Raw genomic sequence first — 21,996 nt, forward strand, 5'->3', positions numbered from 1 at the left:
CCTCTGCTTCTGAGCACGGCAGAACACACACCTACCAGGAGGTGGAGAAAAGGTGGAGTCAACTTGGACCCTTTTAATGGGAGAATGAATGAACACGCAAAGCAAACGGTGCACCCTCAAGTCAGCACCCTGACCGCTCCTCCAACTTTGCTTCTGTGTACAACTGGGTGGCTTTGAACTTGCCCGTCATTGGACAACCCCCCACCCCCACCCGAGCTGTCCTTTCTTCGAGATGACAAGGATTTTGACAACTTGCAGAATGGTGAAAACGTTGAAGGGTGGATGTGGTGTTTTCCATAGGGCTTTTCACCACAACTGGCCCTTTTCAAGAACTGGCATCCGATCACTGAGTTTGAAGGTAACTGTGGGATTCTTGTTAATTGACGGGTTCTCTCTTTCTCCTCCGTTATGTGACATGCTGAGGGGTAGCCGGCTGCAGATTATAACCTTGTGGTGCGCAAGCAAATACCTGAGCTCAACTAGGGTTCTAAGTTCCAGTTTATTAAAGGCAAGTTGGCTGAAGGATGTGTTGACTTAGCAAATAATTGTGTGTACCCTGAGTTGTAAACTATAGAATAAATTCCTTAGGAAGTTGAAGGTTTGCAAACACTGGGAAAATGTACCGGAGGTCTTCAAAACACTCAAGTGCAGTGGTTGGTTGACATGATTAGTATCTTTGCCAAGGAGCGGGGGGGAAAAAACCCAAACCCAATCCTGTCTGATTAACTTTAACCCTGTTCTCAACACCTTTGCTGGACTATTGGACCTCTGGGTACCTTTTTGCTTTGTACATACGGGACAGTAGTTGTAATTCGTATGGTGCAACTGTATGGTCAGCTGGTTGCTTAGGATGCTCTATTTTATAGAGGGAATTCGAGTAATGCACTAGTGCTACTTAAGAAATTGTCTGCCAATAGAACCATGTCCAGTTGGCCCAGCCAGAGTTAAAGGGACAGCGCCGATGGGTCAGGATTTTCTTCTATGGTCTGGCGCTCCACAGTTGCTTCTTGTTAGCCCCACTCAGGTTGACTAAGTTTGAAAATAAGGCACAGGGGATGCAAGTCAGAGCCTTGGAAAAGGTCATGCTTTCTTATTTTGTGTCTGGCCTTTTCATGGTAAAAGCATAGGGTTGCCAACCTCCAGGTACTAGCTGGAGATCTCCTGCTATCACAGCTGATCTCCAGCCAATAGAGATCAGTTCCAGGTTGGGAAACTCCTTGAGATTTGGGGCTCATGCTTCTCAAATGTTTGTTGCTCGTTCCAATGCTCTGCTCATTTTAATTAATGAAAAAGAGTAGATTTAAATTCAACATGGTGGATCATGATCTTCGTATAGTAATCCATCCTTGATGTTGTTTTGCTGTTCCTGCTTGTCAGAAATTTTCCTTTATGTTCTTTTCTTTGGCAATGCCATTGGAAAGTGTAACTTGTTTGTTCTACATGTTCGTGCCTTGTTCATTTGCATGCCACACAACCCCACGTTCGTGATAGTGCCATCGGCTTGTTTGATCACATGGCTGTTCTTTAACATTTCTTTATACCACAATTTTCCTACATGAAGATTTGTTTCACTTCATCCTCGCTTTTTGTGATTAGTTGTCTACGGATTGATGGCATGGCATGACATATTTTCTGTTATCACCCACAGGGTAACCCTTCAGGGTTGCAAGTTGCTCAGTTGAGTTCATAGAATCATAAATTTGGAAGGGACCACCAGGGTCATCTAGTCCAACCCACTGCACAATGCAGGAAATTCACAACTACCTCCCCCATACACCCCCAGTGACCCCTATTCCATGTCCAAGATGCCCTCCCTCTCATAATCTGCCTAAGGTCATAGAATCAGCATTGCTGACAGATGGCCATCTAGCCTCTGCTTAAAAACTTCCAGGGAAGGAGCACTTAGCACCTCCTGAGGAAGCCTGTTTCACTGAGGAACGGCTCTAACTCTCAGAAAGTTCTTCCTAATGTTAGGCGGAAACTCTTGCGATTTCATTTCAACCGTTGGTTCTGGTCTGACCTTCTGGGGCAACAGAAAACAACTCTGCGCCATCCTCTCTATGACAGCCCTTCAAGTACTTGAAGATGGTTATCATATCACCTCTCTGTTGTCTCCTCTCCAGGCTAAACATACCCAGCTCTTTCAACCTTTCCTCATAGGACATAGGACACAACTTATTTTCTTTACGCGTACCAGATCCTTTGTACCTTCAGTCTCTCTTCTACCTCCCCCACCCCCCGTTTATGGCTGCTGAGTTGGGCGAGATACAGCCTTCCTGCGACCCATTTCCCCTCGACGAGGTCATCTAGCAGGCCGATAAACGCCATGCCCTGAACAGCAGTGGGGTTTGTGGTGCTCTTTGATTTGGCATCTTTAGGCATCGTGCAGAATGCATGAATAAATGAATGACTGTTTGATAGCAGGAGGCAAAAGTTAACTGCCTCTTATCGGAGGAACTTATCGCCCTGGTTGCCTGAGCCATAGAAGCCTCCGTGGCTGGCAGACCTCTCTCTGCACCTCGCTGCTCGCAGACAAAGCTTCCTGTTTCCCAGTCAGGGTTGCCATCGCGGAACTAGGTGTGTGTGCATGTGTGGGGAGGGGGTCAGCCATGCTTGATTTTTCACGTCTGCCTGGTTCCCATACAAACTGTTGGGTGACGGGCCTGATGTCTCTATCAGAGAGGGTGTGCAGGAGAGAGACCCAGATTCCTGCCTCCTCTGTCTTTGTTCTAGGGTTACCAACTCTGGCTTGGGAAATTCCTGGAGATTTGGGGGTGATGCCGGGGGTGGGCAAAGTTTGAAGCAGGGAGGAAGCTCCATGAGTTTATAATGGCAAGCTGCTGTCCCTACCAGAGGAACTGATCTCTGTCATCTGGAGGGCAGGAAGGGTTGCATCAGTGTTTGGCTCTTGTGGCCCTTTCTTACAGGCTGGGAAATACCTGGATATTTTGGGGGTGGAGCCTGAGGAGGGTGGGGTTTGGGGAGGGACTTCAGTGCCATAGATTCCAATGACCAAAGGGGCCATTTTCTTCAGGGGAATTGATCTCTATCTGCTGGAGATCAGTTGTAATAGTGGGAAATCTCCAGCTAGTACCTGAAGGTTGGCAACTCTAATCAAGAAGTAATTTTCCTCCAGGCCAGATTGGTCAGGGATCCCGGAGATCCCCCCCCCCCAATCTTCTGGGCATGGAGTAGAGGTCACCAAGGGCATGGGGGGAGGCAGTTGTGAATTTTCTGCCTTGTGCAGGGGGTTGGACTAGATGACCCTGGTGGTCCCTTCCAACTCTATGATTCTATGACCTCTAATTCTAGGAGAACTCCAGGCCTCACCTGGAGGTTGGCATGGAGCTGTAGCATCAGAGTACTTTGCACCTGAGTTTCTTGCTGTGATGCAGCTTTGTAGAAGTGGAAACTGTGTCTTTAGTTTTCCATCTTGTAATGAGCTAAGTAGTTCATAAATCTTGTGAATAGCCGTAGTTCCTGTGAAACAGCCAATCTACTGGGATCCGGTATTCTCCTGTTTCGATATTAAAAATCTTTCTCAGGAACAACATGGACTGCTTTGTAGCCTGTTCTCATGTTCAAATGTAACCACAGTTTCCACATCATGTCTATTTTTTGGAATTGGACATTCTGTCTGGATACTTTTGAGACTCTTCACCACCCACATTCTTGTGGGGTTGTATTATATCCAGTGTTGTTGATTACTTGTCACCATATATTGTTACCCTGCACTTTGGTAAAGTTTTGTATTCATTTTGCACTTTGCCTTCCTGCTGTTAATTGTTACAATCTACTTGGTACAGAAGGCTAACTAATGTTGTATTCAGTACCTGGAGGTATGGCAACTCTAAGGAGGAGGCCTTGACAATGCCCAGGAGTCATTAGAGATGTCTTCCCCCTCCCCCGCCCAGTCGGACGTTGGTGTATGTCTTTCTTTGACCCACAGGCAACATACTGACCTGCCCAGTTTTTACCCAATAACAGATCAATATGTTTTCATTGATCTGCTTACGCTCCTGTTTGGAGACGAGGCATCAGCAAGTCTTCTCTGAATCACTGTTGTTTTCTTCCTTGACCTAATGTGAGAGGCAAAATGTAACAAGCTTTGCAAATGCCTGATACAGACATACTTTAGTCTCCAAAGAAATGATGGGATGTGTAATATTTCCAGGTCCACAGCTAAAGACTATCACAATGAAGAATGGCTTAAATACCACTTTTCAAGTAGCCAAATTGGGATTGGTAAGCAGCTAATTGAAAACCCTTCCCCACAGAAGTTCTTTCCTCCTCCTCTTCAAATCATCATTCCCAGAATCATCAGCTTTTATTATTTTATTTTATCTTTCTAAACCCAACTTTGATTTTTATTCAGAGCTGATATTGTATCAAAATAAAACTTGATTGATTGACTGAAATACCACTTCAGATACCACTGACAGATGGCCATCTAACCACAGTGAAAAAAGCAGTCATGTGCAGCCGTCTCTATAGGGTTGCCAACCTCCAGGAACTAGCTGGAGATCGCCTGTTATTACAACTGCTCTCCAGCCGATAGAGATCCGTTCACCTGGAGAAAATGGCCGCTTTGGCCATTGGACTCTATGGCATTGAAATCCCTCCCCTTCCCAAGCCCTGCCCTCCTCAGGCTCCACCCCAAAAACCTCCTGCCAGTGGCGAAGAGGGACCTGGCAACCCTACGTCTCTATGCCTTGCGCCAGAACAAACGAAAGTGGTGGGATCTTAGGCAGGTTTGCCAACTCCAGGTTGGGACATTCCTGGAGATGGAGGGGGGAGCCTATGAAGGGTGGGATTTGGGAAGGGAGACCATCAGGGGTTGTGTTGCCATGTAAGCCCACCCTCTGAAGCTGCCAGTTTCTCTGGGGGTAATGATCTCTGTACTCGAGATCAGTTGTAATTCCTGGCGATCTCCAGGCCTCACCTAGAGGTTGGCAACCATAATCTTAAAGCAATTACCAGTTCTTTAGTGTGGTAAAAGATAAAGAATCATAGAATCCTAGAGTTGTAAGGGACCACCAGGGTCATCTAGTCCAACCCCCTGCACAATGCAGGAAATTCACAACTACCCCCCCACCCCTAGTGCCCAGAAGATGGCCAAGATGCCCTCCCTCTCATCATCTGCCTAAGGTCATAGAATCAGCATTGCTGACAGGTGGCCATCTAGCCTCTTCTTAAAAACCTCCAGGGAAGGAGAGCCCACCACCTCCCGAGGAAGCCTGTTCCACTGGGGAACTGCGGAATGCCTCAAAGTGGCAAATTGTACCCCTACATTCTCAATGAAACGTTAAACCTGGAATCTGGCCTTTCCTGCCCAAGTCATGTGCAGCCGTCTCTATAGAGTTGCCAACCTCCAGGAACTAGCTGGAGATTGCCTGTTATTACAACTGCTTGAGTACAGAGATCATTACCCCCAGAGAAACTGGCAGCTTCAGAGGGTGGGCTTCATGGCAACACAACCCCTGATGGTCTCCCTCCCGAAATCCCACCCTTCATAGGCTCCCCCCTCCATCTCCAGGAATGTCCCAACCTGGAGTTGGCAAACCTGCCCAAAGAAGGGACCGGAGGAATGAGAGACTGTGGTCTGGAATTGTGTTCCTATAACCACTAGAGGGCAGAAGAGAGCCACCGTTTGGTCTGCCGAGGACAGGTGACACGTAGGTGAGTCTTTTCTGGATGTACAGTTTGGAGATCCAGATCAAGGGACGGGTGTCATAACCCCGGACCAGGCCTTTCTCTTGTGATGGTGTTGTGTATCACTTCACCAATAACAAGTCCCCACCCACACCCTCCTTTTATATTACTCAATATTAGGTTCACTGTCCCCTTGAAGTGTGTGAGGTGAGGTGGATTTGCTGTGAGGTGTCTACTGAGAGCCAGCGTGGTGTAGTGGTTAAGAGCGGTGGTTTGGAGAGGTGGACCCTGATCTGGAAAACCAGGTTTGATTCCCCTCTCCTCCACATGAGCAGCGGAGGCTAATCTGGTGAACTGGGTTGGTTTCCCCATGCGTACACATGAAGCCAGCTGGGTGACCTTGTGCTAGTCACAGCTCTCTTAGAGCTCTTTCAGCCCCACCTATCTCACAGGGTGTCTGTTGTAGAGAGAGGAAGGGAGGCGATTGTAAGCCACTTTGGTTCTTCCTTAAGTGGTAAAGAAAGTCTTCTTCTTCTTCTTCTTCTTCTTCTTCTTCTTCTTCTTCTTCTTCTTCTTCTTCTTCTTCTTCTTCTTCTTCTTCTTCTTCTTCTTCTTCTTCGACACAGGGTTCCTTAATCCTGAATTAAAGAGCACATCAACTAAAAGTCAGAGGTCTGTAGACCAAGCCCTACAAGGAAAGACTGAAGGACTTAGGAATGTTCTCTCTGGAGATGAGGAGGTTGGGGAGGGGGGCAGGATTGCTCTGAGTATTAGAAAGGCTGTCATTTAGAGGAGGGCAGGGAGCTGTTCCTGTTGGCAGCAAGGACTTGTGATAATGGGTATAAATTACGAGCAGAAAGGTACCGGCTAGATATCAGGAATTTTTGGTTTACAGTAAGAGTTGTTCAGCAGTGGAATCAGCTCCCTAGGGAGGTGGTGAGCTCCCCCTTCACTGGAGTCTTTAAGCAGAAGCCGGACAAGCACTTATCAGGGATGCTCTAGGCTGATCCTGCTTTGAGCAGGGGGTTGGACAAGATGGCCCGTATGGCCCCTTCAAGCTCTATGATTCTGTGATATTAGTATGTCTTTAACTCGAATAAAGTTTTCGCAGCCTAGGGGTACTCTCCCCCACCTTCTGCATTCCTAAAACAACTTAGAAGAAGCACACAGTACACGCAGTACACACAGGATCTACCAGGAAAACTCGGCTGGCAGAAAGACAGAAGTAACAAAGTCACTAGTTACAATTTTTACACTAATTCTGCCAAGTTTATACCCAGCTGTGCAGTTCTGCATATGGTGCTAATAAATCCAGTCGCCTATTCAATCTCACATTTAATCTAAGAGATTTTGCCAGTACCTTGGGAAGGCAGCAAAGATTTCTAATAAATCGCTCGCCCTGGGGGGCTATATGTAAGAAGAGGCTTTCTCTAGGAATGGGGTTCGGCGGCTGTGAAGTTTCCCTGCTTGTGGAGAGATGCACAGATGCCTCTCCCGACGAAGCCTGGCTCATTCCATGCGCATCTGAACCCTCAGAAGCTGAGGGGCGGGGGCGCTACAAAGAGCAGGTTGAGCACAGCAATAAATAGGGAGCTTGTAACCAGCACAGCCGACTGGGCAGAGGAGAGGACTGGGAGACAGCCATAAAAGCAATGGGAGCAAACGAAAAAAATGTAATTAAAGGAGGAGAAAAATATTGAATGCTGCCTTAAAAACCTCTTTGAGGCACACTATAAAAGGACTCCGTTGATATATTTGAAGCGGGCAGAAAATTAATCTGCAAATTCTTCCACTGGAAGGGGAGAGGCAGAGCTGAAGGGGTGAGTGGGCTTGAAGGGAGTCAGTTTGGGGAGGATCATTTCAAAGGGCTAGGGTGAAGGGCACGATCCGCTGGGAAGTCCTCCAGAGCAAGAAGAACCATTGACAGGAACAGAGAAAAGGCACCAGCGGAACTGGTAGTATGTGTCTCATGCCAGCATGTGCTTGTGGGACCTGTGAGTCAGGGTTGCCAGGCTTGGAGGTCTCCCAGAATTACACCGATCTCATAGAATCATGGAGTTGGTAGGGGCCATACAGGCCATCTTGTCCAACCCCCTGCTCAATGCAGGATCAGTCTAGAGCATCCCTGACAAGTGCTTGTCCAGCCGCTGCTTAAAGACTGCCAGTGAGGGGGGAGCTCACCACCTCCCTAGGGAGCCCATTCCACTGTCAAACAACTCTTACTGTAAATTTTTCCTTATTACATGCTGTTGCAATGCAAAAGTAAACCCTATTACTTGTGAACATGACGGTTTAAATCGAATATGAATAGAACCCCAGACATAACAACAGCATGCTTTCATTTCAGTTGGATTCGAGTCCAGTAGCGCCTTAGAGACTAACAAGATTTTCGGGGGTTTGAGCTTTCGAGAGCCAAAGCTCCCTTCAACAGATTATTTTATTAATTAATATTTATACTGAAGAAAATAAAAGTATCAGAATGGTGATGGGAAGTGCCGTCAAGTTGCAGCCAACTTATGGCGACCCTGTAGAGTTTGCAAGGAAAGGCACACACGGAGGTGGTTTGCCATTGCCTGCCTCTGCGTGGCAACCCTGGACTCCCTTGGTGGTCTCCCATCCAAGTACTAACCAGGGTTGACCCTGCTTAGCTTCTGATGAAATCGGGCTAGCCTGGGCCATCCAGGTCAGGGAATATATCGGAGCATATTGCCTGTTTTGTCAAGCATGATGGAGGGAGAGGAGAGAACCCCAATTTCTCAAATAGGATTCTACAAAGGAGACTTTGCTTTGGGATCTAAGTCATACTTTTGCTACTCGAAGATGGATGAAGGCCTCTTTAATTCCATTTCAAACTGAAATCTCTGAGACAGAGAGTTGATTAGCCCAAGTGGCCCTTTTCTAATAGCTTGTAAATCTTTTTTTTTTTTTTTTTTGCATCAGGAAAGAGCAGCATATCTGTTGAGGGATGTGTGATAATGCCCACACTTGCAATTTGAGTCCAAATAATTGCTTTAGGAGCGCTGCATAAACAAATCTGTTCTTAAATAATGATTGTGATAAATCAAGAACGGGGAAATTTCTGCCTCTCTCGAAATATACTCAGCCTGGGTGCCGTCCACCTGTGTGGCAGGCGGCCCTCTGGGTAGAGTTCGAAGGGCAGATCTTGCAACTCCCGTGCTTACTAAAATTGCTCAGCAAGTTAATCGCACCCCCGCGCCCCAATCTTAGCCATGCTTACTCAGAAATAAGCCCCACTGAGTTCAGCGGGTGTAAGCGAACAGAACATAATAAATATTACAGATGAGCCAGCCTAGATATTTATTATGTTCTCCCTTGACAGCAATCCTGTGATACTATTCTCATTTTACAGACAAGGAACTGAGGCTGGGAGAGGGATCAGCAGTTCTGAAACTTTACCAACCCCAGGGGGGTCTGCTAAAACTTTCACTGATTTCCCCCAAGCCCTTCCCTCCTCCTGCGTAGACAACCCGCCTTCCCCAGACAGACAGGCATACCCCATGGAGGCCTACATCCTCTGGTGTCCGCAAAACAATACGGTGAACACCACACCTGCTACACTTTAAAAGCAAGTTTAAGTAAAATGTTTGTATTGTCTGTACATGGCCTTCAGGGTCGGGTCTCAGAGGGTGGCTGAATCTGTAGACACCTCAAGGCCCTGACCAAAGTTCTAATTAGGGTAGGGTTGCCAGGTCCCTCTTTGCCACTGCCGGGAGGTTTTTTGGGTGGAGCCTAAGGAGGGTGGGTTTTGGGGAGGGGCTTCAATGCCATAGAGACCAATTGCCAAAGTAGCCATTTTCTGCAGGTGAACTGATCTCTATCGGCTGGAGATCAGTTGTAATAGGAGGAGATCTCCAGCTAGTACCTGGAGGTTGGCAACCCTAGGTAGAATCTAGCTTGCTTTCTGTGCAGGTGAACAAGACGCAGCAAGGCAAGGAAACAAATCTCCACCACCATACGTACTGCACTGGACTTCAGCAGGGTACTATGCCGTACTGTCCATTCTCCAAAGCAACCATTTTCTCCAGCAGAACTGACCACTGATGTCTGGACATCAGTTGTCGCCAAGCCTCACCTGGAGGTTGGCAACCCTATGCCTAACCAAAAATAGAGAGCAGGGAAGACCCTGGGCAAGATTCAAGGTCTTCAGCACATGCCATATGGATTAGGCGACTTGTTTGTTTTTAGGGGAGGGGTCGTGGCTCAGTGGTTCAAGATCAGACTTCTGGACAAGCAGATGGATAGTTTGTCTCCAATATTAAGCTATCTTTGAAGTCCTGCTACTTCCACCCATAACAATTCTATAGGGCAGTCAATGCGAATTTTCTAGTCCATTAGATTCTATACTTGCTGTGGCATATAGAGCCAATCCACCCCCAATACGTTCTGTCCTGTTCTGCCTTCTGCCTATACATCATAATCCAGGAATAGCCCTGATTTCCCCAACCCTCTTGGGTTTTTGTTAGATCCACTGTATCTGTGTCCTCGTTTAACCCCAAGCACTCTAGTTCTCCTATCTTGCCTGGGAGGCATCTTGCATGTACTTTATTTGCCCTGACTTTGGTTCCTTCTCCTGGCAACCTTGGTGTGCGCATTTCCCCCTGTGGCCCTGTGGTCCCTTTCAATGGCTGTCATTCCCTGGCACTGCGAGCTGAAACCTGTCCCATCTAGATCACTCAATCTTGTTAACCCATAATCCTAGACTGGACGCTCCAGCTCCTGTCAGCTAGTTTAAAAGCCTTTCTGCAACCTTTTTGATATTCAGTGGCAACAGTCAGTTCAAGTGGAAGCAGTCTCTTTTGTACGGGGCCAGCTTGTCCCAAAGGTCTTCCCAGTGCCTAGCAAGTCTAAACCCTTCATCCCGGGTCATGGTCTCATCTCTGCATTGAGACCCCTATTGTCTGCATATCCAGCAGTCTCTACCTGTAGGACAACCCACATTTCCCATGGGGTAACAGCACATTTTTCATTGCTTAGGTTTGGAGAGGTAGGCTTCTTTGTAACACGATCATCCGACATACACTCTGGAGAGCCAGCATGGTGAAGTGGTTAAGAGTGGTGGTTTGGAGTGGTGGACTCTGATCTGGAGAACCGGATTTGATTTCCCACTCCTCCACATGAGCGGCGGAGGCTAATCTGGTGAACTGGATTTGTTTCCCCACTTCTACGCATGAAGCCAGCTGGGTGACCTTGGGCTAGTCACAGTTCTCTCAGCCCTACCTACCTCACAGGGTGTCTGTTGTGGGGAGGGGAAGGGAAGGTGATTGTAAGCTGGTTTGAGTCTTCCTTAGAGTAAGTGGTAGAGAAAGTCGGCATATAAAAACCAACTCTTCTTCTTCTTTTACGGGCAGTTACTAAGTCTGGTTTTTTAAAAAATGCAACTCCAGAAAACCAGCAATTTTCACACTTTTCCCCACTAAGAGAGGAGGGCTGGGGGAGGCACTTTATTCAAGGGTCTGCAAAATTGGACCTCTTTGTCCAATTCACTTGAAACTTGGGTAGTCTTTAGAAGAGAGAGTGGAGCAAGTTTCCTGCTATTTCGATACCATTTTATGAAAAAATATCTGCTCAGGAAAATATGCCCTTTCAGTACATGGAAAACAAAGGGGAGCTATCCAATCTTAATGAAAACAAAAATAGAAAACTAAGAGTTTTCACGATGCGACAACAACATTTCTGAGGATTCTTATAACCCATATGCACCTTTCCTTTCTTTAATTACGATACGGAATTAAAATGATAATTTTTCCAGCGCATACCCCTAGTTCTTGTCTTTGTACCTATTTGTCTATGTTTTCACAAGAGCAGGCCCCGCTGCCAGCCCAATTTGGGGTTTGAATCTGGGTAAACAGAAGACGGCATTACGTCAAAGGCACTGCACACATGTCAACATTTTGTCTCATGGGCTATTTTTCTCTAGGCACAGACAGCCAACTTGGTGCTGGAAGATGGAACCAAGATGAAGGGCTACTCCTTTGGTCATCCATCCTCTACTGCTGGGGAAGTTGTGTTCAATACCGGCCTTGCTGGGTAAGGGAAAATTATCAATATGTCATATTGAGGATTATGCTCTTTCAGGGCAAATAAAACACTGTCCACTTTTATTTCAGGGTATGGGATGATGGACCTACAAAACATGCAGAGAATTTGGTGGGGGGGTTGCTTCTCACATACTTGCAACGCTGTTCCCCAAAATCTTGCTTTTTTCTACCTGTAGCTATTGGGGGGTGGTGGTTAATGTATTTGTATTCTATCCCTGGGTTTACATGCACAAATGAAGCTGCCTTATACTGAATCAGATCCTTGGTCCATCAAAGTCAGTATTGTCTACTCAGACCGGTAGCAGCTCTCCAGGGTCTCAGGCTGAGATCTTTCACATCATCTACTCGCCTGGTTCCTTTAACTGGAGATGCTGGGGATTGAACCTGGGACCTTCTGCATGCCAAGCAGATGCTCTACAACTGAGCCACAGACCCTCCCCAAAATTGGAACCTAAAGTACACATGAAGCTGCCTTATACTGAATCAGATCCCTGGTCCATTAAAGTCAGTATTGTCTACTCAGACCAGCAGCTGTTCTCCAGGGTCTCAGGCTGAGGTCTTTCCCATCACCTACTTGCCTAGTCCCTTGAACTGGAGATGCTGGGGATTGAACCTGGGAGCTTCTGCATGTCAAGCATATGCTCTACCACTGAGCCATGCCCCCTCGCTATGATCCCACGCTTTCTCCAAAATTTCACTGTACCTTTCTCTTCGCTTGCCTATGGCTTCCCTGCCATGTAATAATATAGAATTCTTGCCTGTCTGCTGACATCTCTTCCGGGCAAGTTAACCTACTTCACAGGGTGTCTGTTGTGGGGAGGGGAAGGGAAGATGATTGTAAGCCGGTTTGAGTCTCCCTTAAGTGGTAGAGAAAGTTGTCATATAAAAACCAACTTCTTCTCCTTCTCCTCCTCCTTCTCCTCCTCCTCCTCCTGCTGCTGCTGCTGGAATGACGCAGGTAAAATGACTTGGTTAGACCTCACCTGTAGTACTGTGTTCAGTTTTGGGCACTGCAGGTAAAGAAGGATGTAGACAAGCTGGAACGTGTCCAGAGGAGGGCAACAAAGATGCTGAGGGGTCTGGAGACCAAGTCCTATGAGGAAAGGTTGAAGGAACTGGGTATGTTTAGCCTGAAGAGGAGAAGACTGAGAGGGGATACAATAACCATCTTCAAGAACTTGAAGGGCTGTCATAGAGAGGAGGGTGCTGAGTTGTTTTCTGTTGCCCCAGAAGGTCAGATCAGAATCAACAGGGTTGAAATTAAATCAAAAGAGTTTCTCTCTAGACTATAGGAAGAACTTTCTAACAGTTAGAGTGGTTCCTCAGTGGAACAGGCTTCCTCAGGAGGTGGTGAACTCTCCTTCCCTGGAGGTTTTCAAGCAGAGGCTAGATGGCCATCTGTCAGCAATGCTGATTCTATGACCTTAGGCAGTTCATGAGAGGGAGGGCATTGTGGCCATCTTCTGGGCATGGAGTAGGGGTCACTGGGGTTGTGGGGGGGGAGGTAGTTGTGACTTTCCTGCGTTGTGTAGGGGGTTGGACTAGATGACCCTGGTGGTCCCTTCCAACTCTATGATTCAATAATTCTATTCTATGATTCTATGACTCTGTTAACTCTCTGTAGAAATGTATGAGTCACGTCAACATACCAAGCATGGTGGGTAGCAGATAGGGTTGCCAGGTTCCTTTTTTTCCACCGGTGGGAGGTTTTTGGGACGGAGCCTGAGGAGGGCGGGGTTTGGGGAGGGGAGGGACTTCAATGCCATAGAGTCCAATTGCAAAAGTTGCCCTTTTCTCCAGTTGAACTGATCTCTATCAGCTGGAGATCAGTTATAATAGCAGGAGTTCTACACCTAGTACCTGGAGGTTGGCAACCCTAGTTGCAGAGCTAAGATTTCTGTCTTGTAAGAGACCTTTTAAAGAGCTTTGGTAAGTTAGGCTCAAGAGTGTAGGCCAAGACTGAGCATTGCTTTAGCACAGGCACACGATCCTGTACAAACTCTAGCCTTGGTATACCCCAACAACCACAACACAAGAAGAGCTCTTAAGCCGTTCCACACTGAATTATAGCACAGGGTGTCTGTTTGCAAGGTTTTGCATTGGAAGGCGATTATTTATACTTTTTGACAGCACTAATTACTAGCTGTGTTAATATACCTGCCAACAAACAGCTGTTTAATATAGATCAGAATGATGGAGGGCACCCGAGTTTTCTTCCCTGTGATAGATTATGGGCAATAAATCTTGTCACATCACAAAAACCAAACGGCACCTGATGGATTAATTCCCCTTCCGCAGTGGAGGCTCAGTGACAGAAACTGTATTTATTTATTTGCCGACCATTCTTTGAGGTTGTTTTCATGTGGAGTGGCTCCCATTTTTGTAAAAACCCACAACAATTGAACAATGCCATTAGGCCTCTTCAGATATAACTGGGAGCCTAGTAATCGCACGCATCGGGAAGTACACTATAAATCTGTTAAAAACACAGGGCCTGGAATGCAAGCTGCAACTAAAAATATCATACACAGTTGAGATACATTCAATATAAATGACCAATTTAAATGACCAATACAGGATCATATGCGTTTCGGCCTGAATAGGTAGGGTTGCCTACCTCCAGGTACTAGTTGGAGATCTCCTGCTATTACAACTGACCTCCAGCTGATAGAGATCAGTTCACCTGGAGGAAATGGCTGCTCTGGCAATTGGTTGGAAAAATGACCCTGGTGGTCCCTTCCAACTCTATGCTTCTGTAATTCTATAATTCTGTGAGTCTACTGAAATGGTTATGCTGTTAAACTTCTAAATAAACTCTATTTATATTTAAGGGACAACAACTGTTTTATTTAGACTAGTGAAGAGTCCTCTTTTACCTCAGAGCCACCCCATGTTCTGACTGTTCTGACAATCTGCCGAATATAACTAAGCCACCCTGTTCTTTGGGCTCAACTAAGAAGTTTGGTGGCCGCGAAAATAAGTAGGGAACGCTAAGGAAGGCAAGGCGGTAGCAGAACACACGTCACTTCAGACACCACAGAGAGGCGCCTTTACAGGTGTTTTATATATATAAGGGGACTCAGAAAGAGGCTAAACATTACAGTCACCTATGGGCTAGCAAACCCAAAGTCATCCAAGTGACCTCAGTATCTGCACGTACCAGCAATTTAAGAAAGATGTAGACAAGCTGGAACGTGTCCAGAGGAGGGCAACAAAGATGGTGAGAGGTCTGGAGACCCAAGTCCTGAAAGGCTGAAGGAGCTGGGTATGTTTAGCCTGAAGAGGAGAAGACTGAGTGGTGATATGACAACCATCTTCAAGTACTTGAAGGGCTGTCATATAGAGGAGGGTGCCGAGTTGTTTTCTGTTGCCCCAGAAGGTCAGACCAGAACCAACGGGTTGAAATTAAATCAAAAGAGTTCCCGTCTAGACATCAGGAAGAACTTTCTAACAGTTAGAGTGGTTCCTCGGTGGAACAGGCTTCCTTGGGAGGTGGTAAGCTCTCCTTCCCTGGAGGTTTTGAAGCAGAGGCTAGATGGCTACCTGTCAGCAATGCTGATTATGACCTTAAGCAGATGATGAGAGGGAGGGCACCTTGGCCAGAAGACTGGGCATGGAGTAGGGATCACTGGGGGTGTGGGGGGGAGGTAGTTGTGAATTTCCTGCATTGCACAGGAGGTTGGACTAGATGACCCTTGTGGTCCCTTTCCAACTCTAATGATTCTATGATTCTCTGCTCTTCACTGCACTCAGGTTGTGCAAGAGGTAGCTCTATGGACAGTGGGATCCTGTGGTTCCCTCCCACTATGAGGAATCTTTCAAGGGATTTTATTTCAGTGGTTAGCCTTTTCTGAAGGAAGATTGCTCACTTGGCAGAAGGGAACCATTACAAATTTGGAGTCTGCTTGTCCAGTAATCACCAAGAAGAAGAGTTGGTTTTTATATGCTGACTTTCTCTACCTTTTAAGGAGAATCAAACCAGCTTACAGTCTTCTTCCCTTCCTCTCCACACAACAGACACCTTGTTAGGTAGGTGGGGCTGAGAGAGTTCAGAGAGAACTGTGACTGGCCCAAGGTCACCCAGCAAGCTGCAAGTGGAGGAGAGGCGAATCGAACCCAGTTCTCCAGATTACAGCCCGCCGCTCATGTGGAGGAGTGGTGAATTGAACCTGGTTCTCTTTATTAGAGTCCATCATTCTCAACCACCACACCATGCTGGCTCTCAACTAGTCTTGTCCGAAGGACCCTGGGATTTTAAAACAATGCTTATATGTTCAATGCACTTTGCACTCTCACGCCTCCCACCAGGTGAGCAAGAACACTTTCCAGCAATGAGCAACTCAGCATCCTTCTTCCTCATCCTACCCACCAAACCTAAGACAGCTGCCATGGCAAACGCACACTCTCCCAAAATCCATGTCTGATCTACTGCTGAGCAAACTATTTTTATTCTTTTAATAACCCCCTTTGTAATCAGGCTCTTTTTGGAATGCAGATATTTCACAGCTGGAAGGCTTCATGATAAGATGATCATGTGCTAAGTGAATCATTTCACAGGTGAACTACCACTGTTGGGGAGGGAAACAGAAGCTTCTCTGAGGAAAATCTAATCTGAAGGATGACAGAAAAGCACTAGCTCTTCATGGGGTCAAAAGGGAATCATAGGACTAGATGACCCTGGTGGTCCCTTCCAACTCTATGATTCAATGTACTTGCTGAACCCCAGGTAAAATGGCTTTTCCATGAGTTATTGGGTTTTATGTAGCTCGGCTCATTCTAACACACACTGCCAGGCATAGTACAACATTTCTGTGTTGAAATCTGCTTTACCGAAGAACCTTTGTGCAATAAAATATCAGGCAGAAATTAGAAAGTGCAAGTGTATATTTATATTTTTATATCATTATCATTATTTTTATATCATTATCATCTATTGCGGTAGCAATTTCCAGCTGTAAAAGTGCACTCAACTAGATTCTGTGGCTGCGGTCCATTACTCACTTGTTTCAGAGCAGCCCAACTGACTTTAATAGGATTACTTTATAATAATTGAAACCTGGTTGTGCATATTTATGCATGTCCCAGGCTTACGAAAACCATACATTAAAACTAAGGAGCTCATTTATTTTAGTCTGTGGCAAAATATACATATTCAGAAAGCAAAACATAACACTCTGGAATATTTTACGCCAATTGTTTAATCTGACACATAATTCCTCTCAATTGGCCCGCACACTCAATTGTCGGTATCAGCATGCAACCATTCTGGATTATTTAAAGAGTTTTCCAGTGCACGACAATTCATCTTTTTTGCAGCGATGTTGGCGTTCCATAAAAATGCCTCTTGCGACTTGCTGATATTTGAAAAAACTGTATTACTTTTCAATTATATATAATTTAAATAACAACAACAAAATAAATTAGGTTTAGCCTCGTGTAAATCATCCTGAAGAATGCCATGCGCTTGGCAAACAACACACGGGGAATACTTCATCCTCTTCCAGTGTGATGTATGCCCATAGCGGAAATAAAATTAGCCAGTTCTAAAACTATTCACAATTGTTTATCTGTTTGCTATCATAGGCAGAATATTGCCCTACGCCCGAAACTCCCAGGCTGTTGACTAGGGGGACCACGTTTCCTACTACAGCAGGAATCTTCCTGTCCCCTGTTCCTGTAACTCCGCTGCTGCCAGAGGCAACAGTGGGAGAAATTTGTCTGGAAAAGTGATGTAGCAGCAGCAGGTGACATCACTTCCAGTTGCATAACCAGAAATCACATCACGCAATCTCAAAAACCCTATAGTAGGGTTGCCAACCTCCAGGTACTTGCTGGAGATCTCCTGCTATTACTACTGATCTCCAGCCGATAGAGATCAGGTCACCTGGAGAAAATGGCCACTTTGGGACTCTATGGCAGTGTTCCCCAAACCCCGGGCCGCGGACCAGTGCCGGTCCGTGGATCAATCGGCACCGGGCCGCCCGAGGAACTTCAAATCATTTCACTGTGGCGGGCGGCCGAGGCGCAGAGCATTGCGCCTTCCCAAGCCCGCCCATTGTTATACTGATGCTCCTCCTGGCCAATCAGGGAGCGGGCCTCCCGCTTCCTGATTGGCCGAAAGGCAAACCTCACGCCATTGGCCGAGGCATCTCTGTATTAAAAGGGGCACGCTGGCATCTCTGTATTGAAAGGGGCACGTTGGCATCTCTGCATTGAAAGGGGGAATGCTGGCATCTCTGCATTGAAAGGGGCGCGATGATCTCTGTATTGAAAGGGGGAATGCTGGCATCTCTGTATTGAAAGGGGGGAACGCTGGCATCTCTGCATTGAAAGGGGGGAACGCTGGCATCTCTGCATTGAAAGGGGGGAACGCTGGCATCTCTGTATTGAAAGGGGAACGCTGGCATCTCTGTATTGAAAGGGGAACGCTGGCATCTCTGTATTGAAAGGGGGCACAGTCATCTTTTGTGATTTATATATATATTTCACAGTTGTCATTGTCTCCTATTACCCCCAGATGGAACCATCTCGTTGCAAAGAAACAAGCTCAGGGTTCTCATTGATTTGGCATTCTAGTGAGTTAAATAAAATAAATCACTTTATATTCATTTTTTGGTGTAGCTGTATTTTATTTTGAAGGCATGTTTAAATACAATTAAATTAAAATTATTAAATCAAAACAAGCGGGCCACGGAAAAATTATCAAACATTTACCGGTCCGCGGCGATAAAAAGGTTGGGGAGCACTGCTCTATGGCAATGAAGTCCCTCCCCTCCCCGAACCCCGTCCTCCTCAGGCGCCGCCCCAAAAACCTCCTGGCGGTTGCGAAGAGGGACCTGGCAACCCTACCTCTCAGCAAAGTGACTGGAAGCAACACTGTGTGCCCTTGCCCTCAGAAGCTCCCAAGGGATGCCACGCCATCTAGGGTGGCCACCTCTAGATGGTGGCTGGATATCCCCCGCTATTACAACTGATCTCCAGGCAACAGAGATCAGTTCAATAGAACAACAAAAAGGAAAAAACCACAACCAAATGAGTGGACAGAGCTTCAAAGGTTGAGCTACAAACTAAACAATATAACAAATCATTACATTTATTTCTAGGTGTACATAGTAAAATTATTAAAAACACAGGGCCTGGAATACAAGCTACATATAAAAAACAGTTATAAAATTCTTACGCACAGTGGATATAACAATGTAAACGACCAATGGTCATAAATGCATAAAATTATAAAAACACATCTGGAAATAGACCTTATGAAATATTTTATCTAATATTTTGAGTGGCTTGATATGAATTCTTAACCCAAATTGTGGGTCTTGTCACATGCACAGTTGCTCACAAAATACGACATCCTCAGTTTAGGCATTTTGGCTTCTAGGGTCAGTTCAGGCTTGATTTGATCTAGAACCCACTGATTTGGTTTTTTGGCCGTCCACAGTATCTATAACACTCTCCCTCCAACACCGCATTTCAAAGGCATCTACTTTCTTCCTATCAGTTTACACGATGTACTCCCAAAATATGCAGTCCGTAAGAATTATGAAGGAGCCCCATGGCACAGAGTGGTAAGCTGCAGTCCTGCAGTCCAAGCTCTGCTCACGACCTGAGTTTGATCCCAACAGAAGTCGATTCCAGGTAGCCGGCTCAAGGTGGACTCAGCCTTCCATCCTTCCGAGGTTGGTAAAATGAGGACCCAGCTTGCTGGGGGTAAAGGGAAGATGACTGGGGAAGGCACTGGCAAACCACCCCGTAAACCAAGTCTGCCTTGGAAACGTCGGGATGTGATGTCACCCAATGGGTCAGGAATGACCCGGTGCTTGCACAGGGGACCTTTACCTTTTTAAGAATTATGAAAGTGTGGCAGACCTTTCGAGTCTTGGTATAGCTTCTCAATCCTCTCCCCAGCCTTTGCGCCGGCTGCTCTGGCAGGGAGCTCTCATTTCGGTTGGCTTTTATATCCTCGCTCACGAGAATAATTTCCTGTTGTGTGTAACTCAGGTACGCAGAAAGTCTGACTGACCCCAGCTACCATGGACAGATTCTCACACTGGTTAATCCCATCATAGGCAATGGAGGCGTCCCCGACCCGGCAGCTTTGGATGAAATGGGCCTCAGTAAATTCTTGGAATCAGACGGTGTCAAGGTAAGCAGCGGCAATCGCATGACCTTCAACAGACACCCACACGCCAACACCGAGATTGCGGGTTGTGACACACGTTTATGAGTATATTGGCTTCCTTGGCATTCATTTTCTAACTCAGTGGGTCTCTAGCCTTTTTGAGCCTGTGGGTACCTTGGGAGTTCTGACAACGCATGGTGGGCACCGTCACAAAATGGCTGCCACAAAATGGCTGCCACAAGAGGCAGAGCCAGCCACAAAATGGCTACCTCAAGAGGCAGAGCAAGCCACAAAATGGCTGCCATAAGAGGCAGAGCAAGCCACAAAATGGCTGCCACAAAATGGCTACCTCAAGAGGCAGAGCAAGCCACAAAATGGCTGCCACAAGAGGCAGAGCCAGCCACAAAATGGCTGCCTCAAGAGGCAGAGCCAGCCACAAAATGGCTGCCACAGCTTACCTTCAGTCACACAGCGAAGATCCTTGTGCTGTGGAGGCTTGCTGTCAATGAATAAACAAATACTATACTAAACTGTACATATTATAAACTATAAATATCATGTTATATTGTTCAAATGTTTGTGTTGATTAGACTTTGCTGCACAACATGTTTTTTTTTTAATGTTTAAACACTGATTTTGTTGGAAGTACCAATAAACATGTCTTTAATTTTATCGACCCCTTACATTTTTATTCCACAGTGGGTAGCCGTGTTAGTCTGTTTGCAGTAGTCAAAAAGGGCAAGAGTCCAGTAGTACCTTAAAGACTAACAAAAATATTTTCTGGTAGGGTATGAGCTTTCGTGAGCCACAGCTCACTTCTTCAGATCAGGGGGTTGAAGAAGTGAGCTGTGGCTCACGAAAGCTCATACCCTACCAGAAAATATTTTTGTTAGTCTTTAAGGTGCTACTGGACTCTTGCCCTTTTTGACTATTTTTATTCCAGTGAGTGGTTGTGTAGGTAGGGGCCCCCAGGGCACGGCTTTGCCCGGGGGCCTAGAATGCTGCTAAGACGGCCCGCAGCCACCACCACCCCACTCTTGATGTGGGCTGGCAAGGCCTGGCCCGGCCCGACCAAGTGACATTTGTGTCATATCCGGCCCTCGTAACAATTGAGCTTGATACCCCTGGCATAAATGATAGGAGGTCATTTCCAGAATCATCCAGAGGGCGTTCTTTGGGATACCGTGGAGTTTCACGTTCTGTTCTTTTAGTCTTAGGGTTGGCTTCGGATTGTAATAGAATTATTTTATGGATCATTTATATATTTTTAAAATTTAAGTCTTTTACAATTGCTTCTCTTGGTGACATTTGTGCTGTCATTCTTCACAGGCTTCAGGTTTGCTAGTGCTGGATTATAGCAACGACTACAGTCACTGGCAGGCAGTCCAGACCCTCGGGGAGTGGCTGAAACAGGAACAGGTGAGGAACACTTAGGCATCTAGGAACTCCCAGCTGAGTGATCATAGAATCATGGAGTTGGAAGGGACCACCAGGGTCATCTAGTCCGACCCCCTGCACAATGCAAGAAATTCACAACTACCTACCCCCCACACCCCAGTGACCCCTGCTCCATGCCCAGAAGATGGCCAAGATGCCCTCCCTCTCATGATCTGCCTAAGGTCATAGAACCAGCATTGCTGACAGATGGCCATCTAGCCTCTGCTTCAAAACCTCTGGAGGAGAGCTCACCACCTCCCACCAAGCCTGTTCCACTGTGGAACTGCTCTGACTGTTAGAAAATTCTTTCTAATGTCTAGACGGAAACTCTTTTGATTTAATTTCAACCTGTTGGTTCTGGTCCGACCTTCTGGGGCAACAGAAAACCACCCGGCACCCTCCTGGGTGCTGATCTGGGTGTCACACACAGGTAAGGAATATCGTAGTAGATGTTACCTTGTGCTAAAATTGCCCTGGAGATTATCAACTTCCAGCGTGGTGTAGTAGTTAAGGTCTCTAATTTGGAGAACTGGGTTGGTTTCCCCACTCCTCCACATGAGCGGCGGACTCTAATCTGGAGACCTGGGTTTGATTCCCCACTCCTCCACATGAGCGGTGAACTCCTTAAGGTAGAGAAAACTGGAGCTCCAACTCTTCTTCTTCCTCTTTCCTGGCATCATTGATAGCACTTGGAACGGTAGGCTATATTTTCCTCAACTAGTT

The 21,996-nt window shown here is 46.4% G+C and overlaps 1 protein-coding gene across 1 annotated transcript in view; it reads left to right on the forward strand.

The window, feature by feature from the left end:
* The first annotated feature begins 232 nt into the window (after positions 1-232).
* The window catches only part of CPS1 (carbamoyl-phosphate synthase 1), a 146,973-nt gene continuing 125,209 nt past the window's right edge, over positions 233-21,996 (forward strand). The window contains exons 1-4 of the mRNA XM_056861131.1: positions 233-358; positions 11,591-11,700; positions 19,716-19,860; positions 21,166-21,255. Of these exons, the coding sequence (XP_056717109.1) occupies positions 233-358; positions 11,591-11,700; positions 19,716-19,860; positions 21,166-21,255 (471 nt within the window). The remainder of the gene's footprint in view (positions 359-11,590; positions 11,701-19,715; positions 19,861-21,165; positions 21,256-21,996) is intronic.

This window comes from Euleptes europaea, chromosome 15 (genome assembly GCF_029931775.1).
Source record: "Euleptes europaea isolate rEulEur1 chromosome 15, rEulEur1.hap1, whole genome shotgun sequence".
Classification (NCBI taxonomy): Eukaryota; Metazoa; Chordata; class Lepidosauria; order Squamata; family Sphaerodactylidae; genus Euleptes; species Euleptes europaea.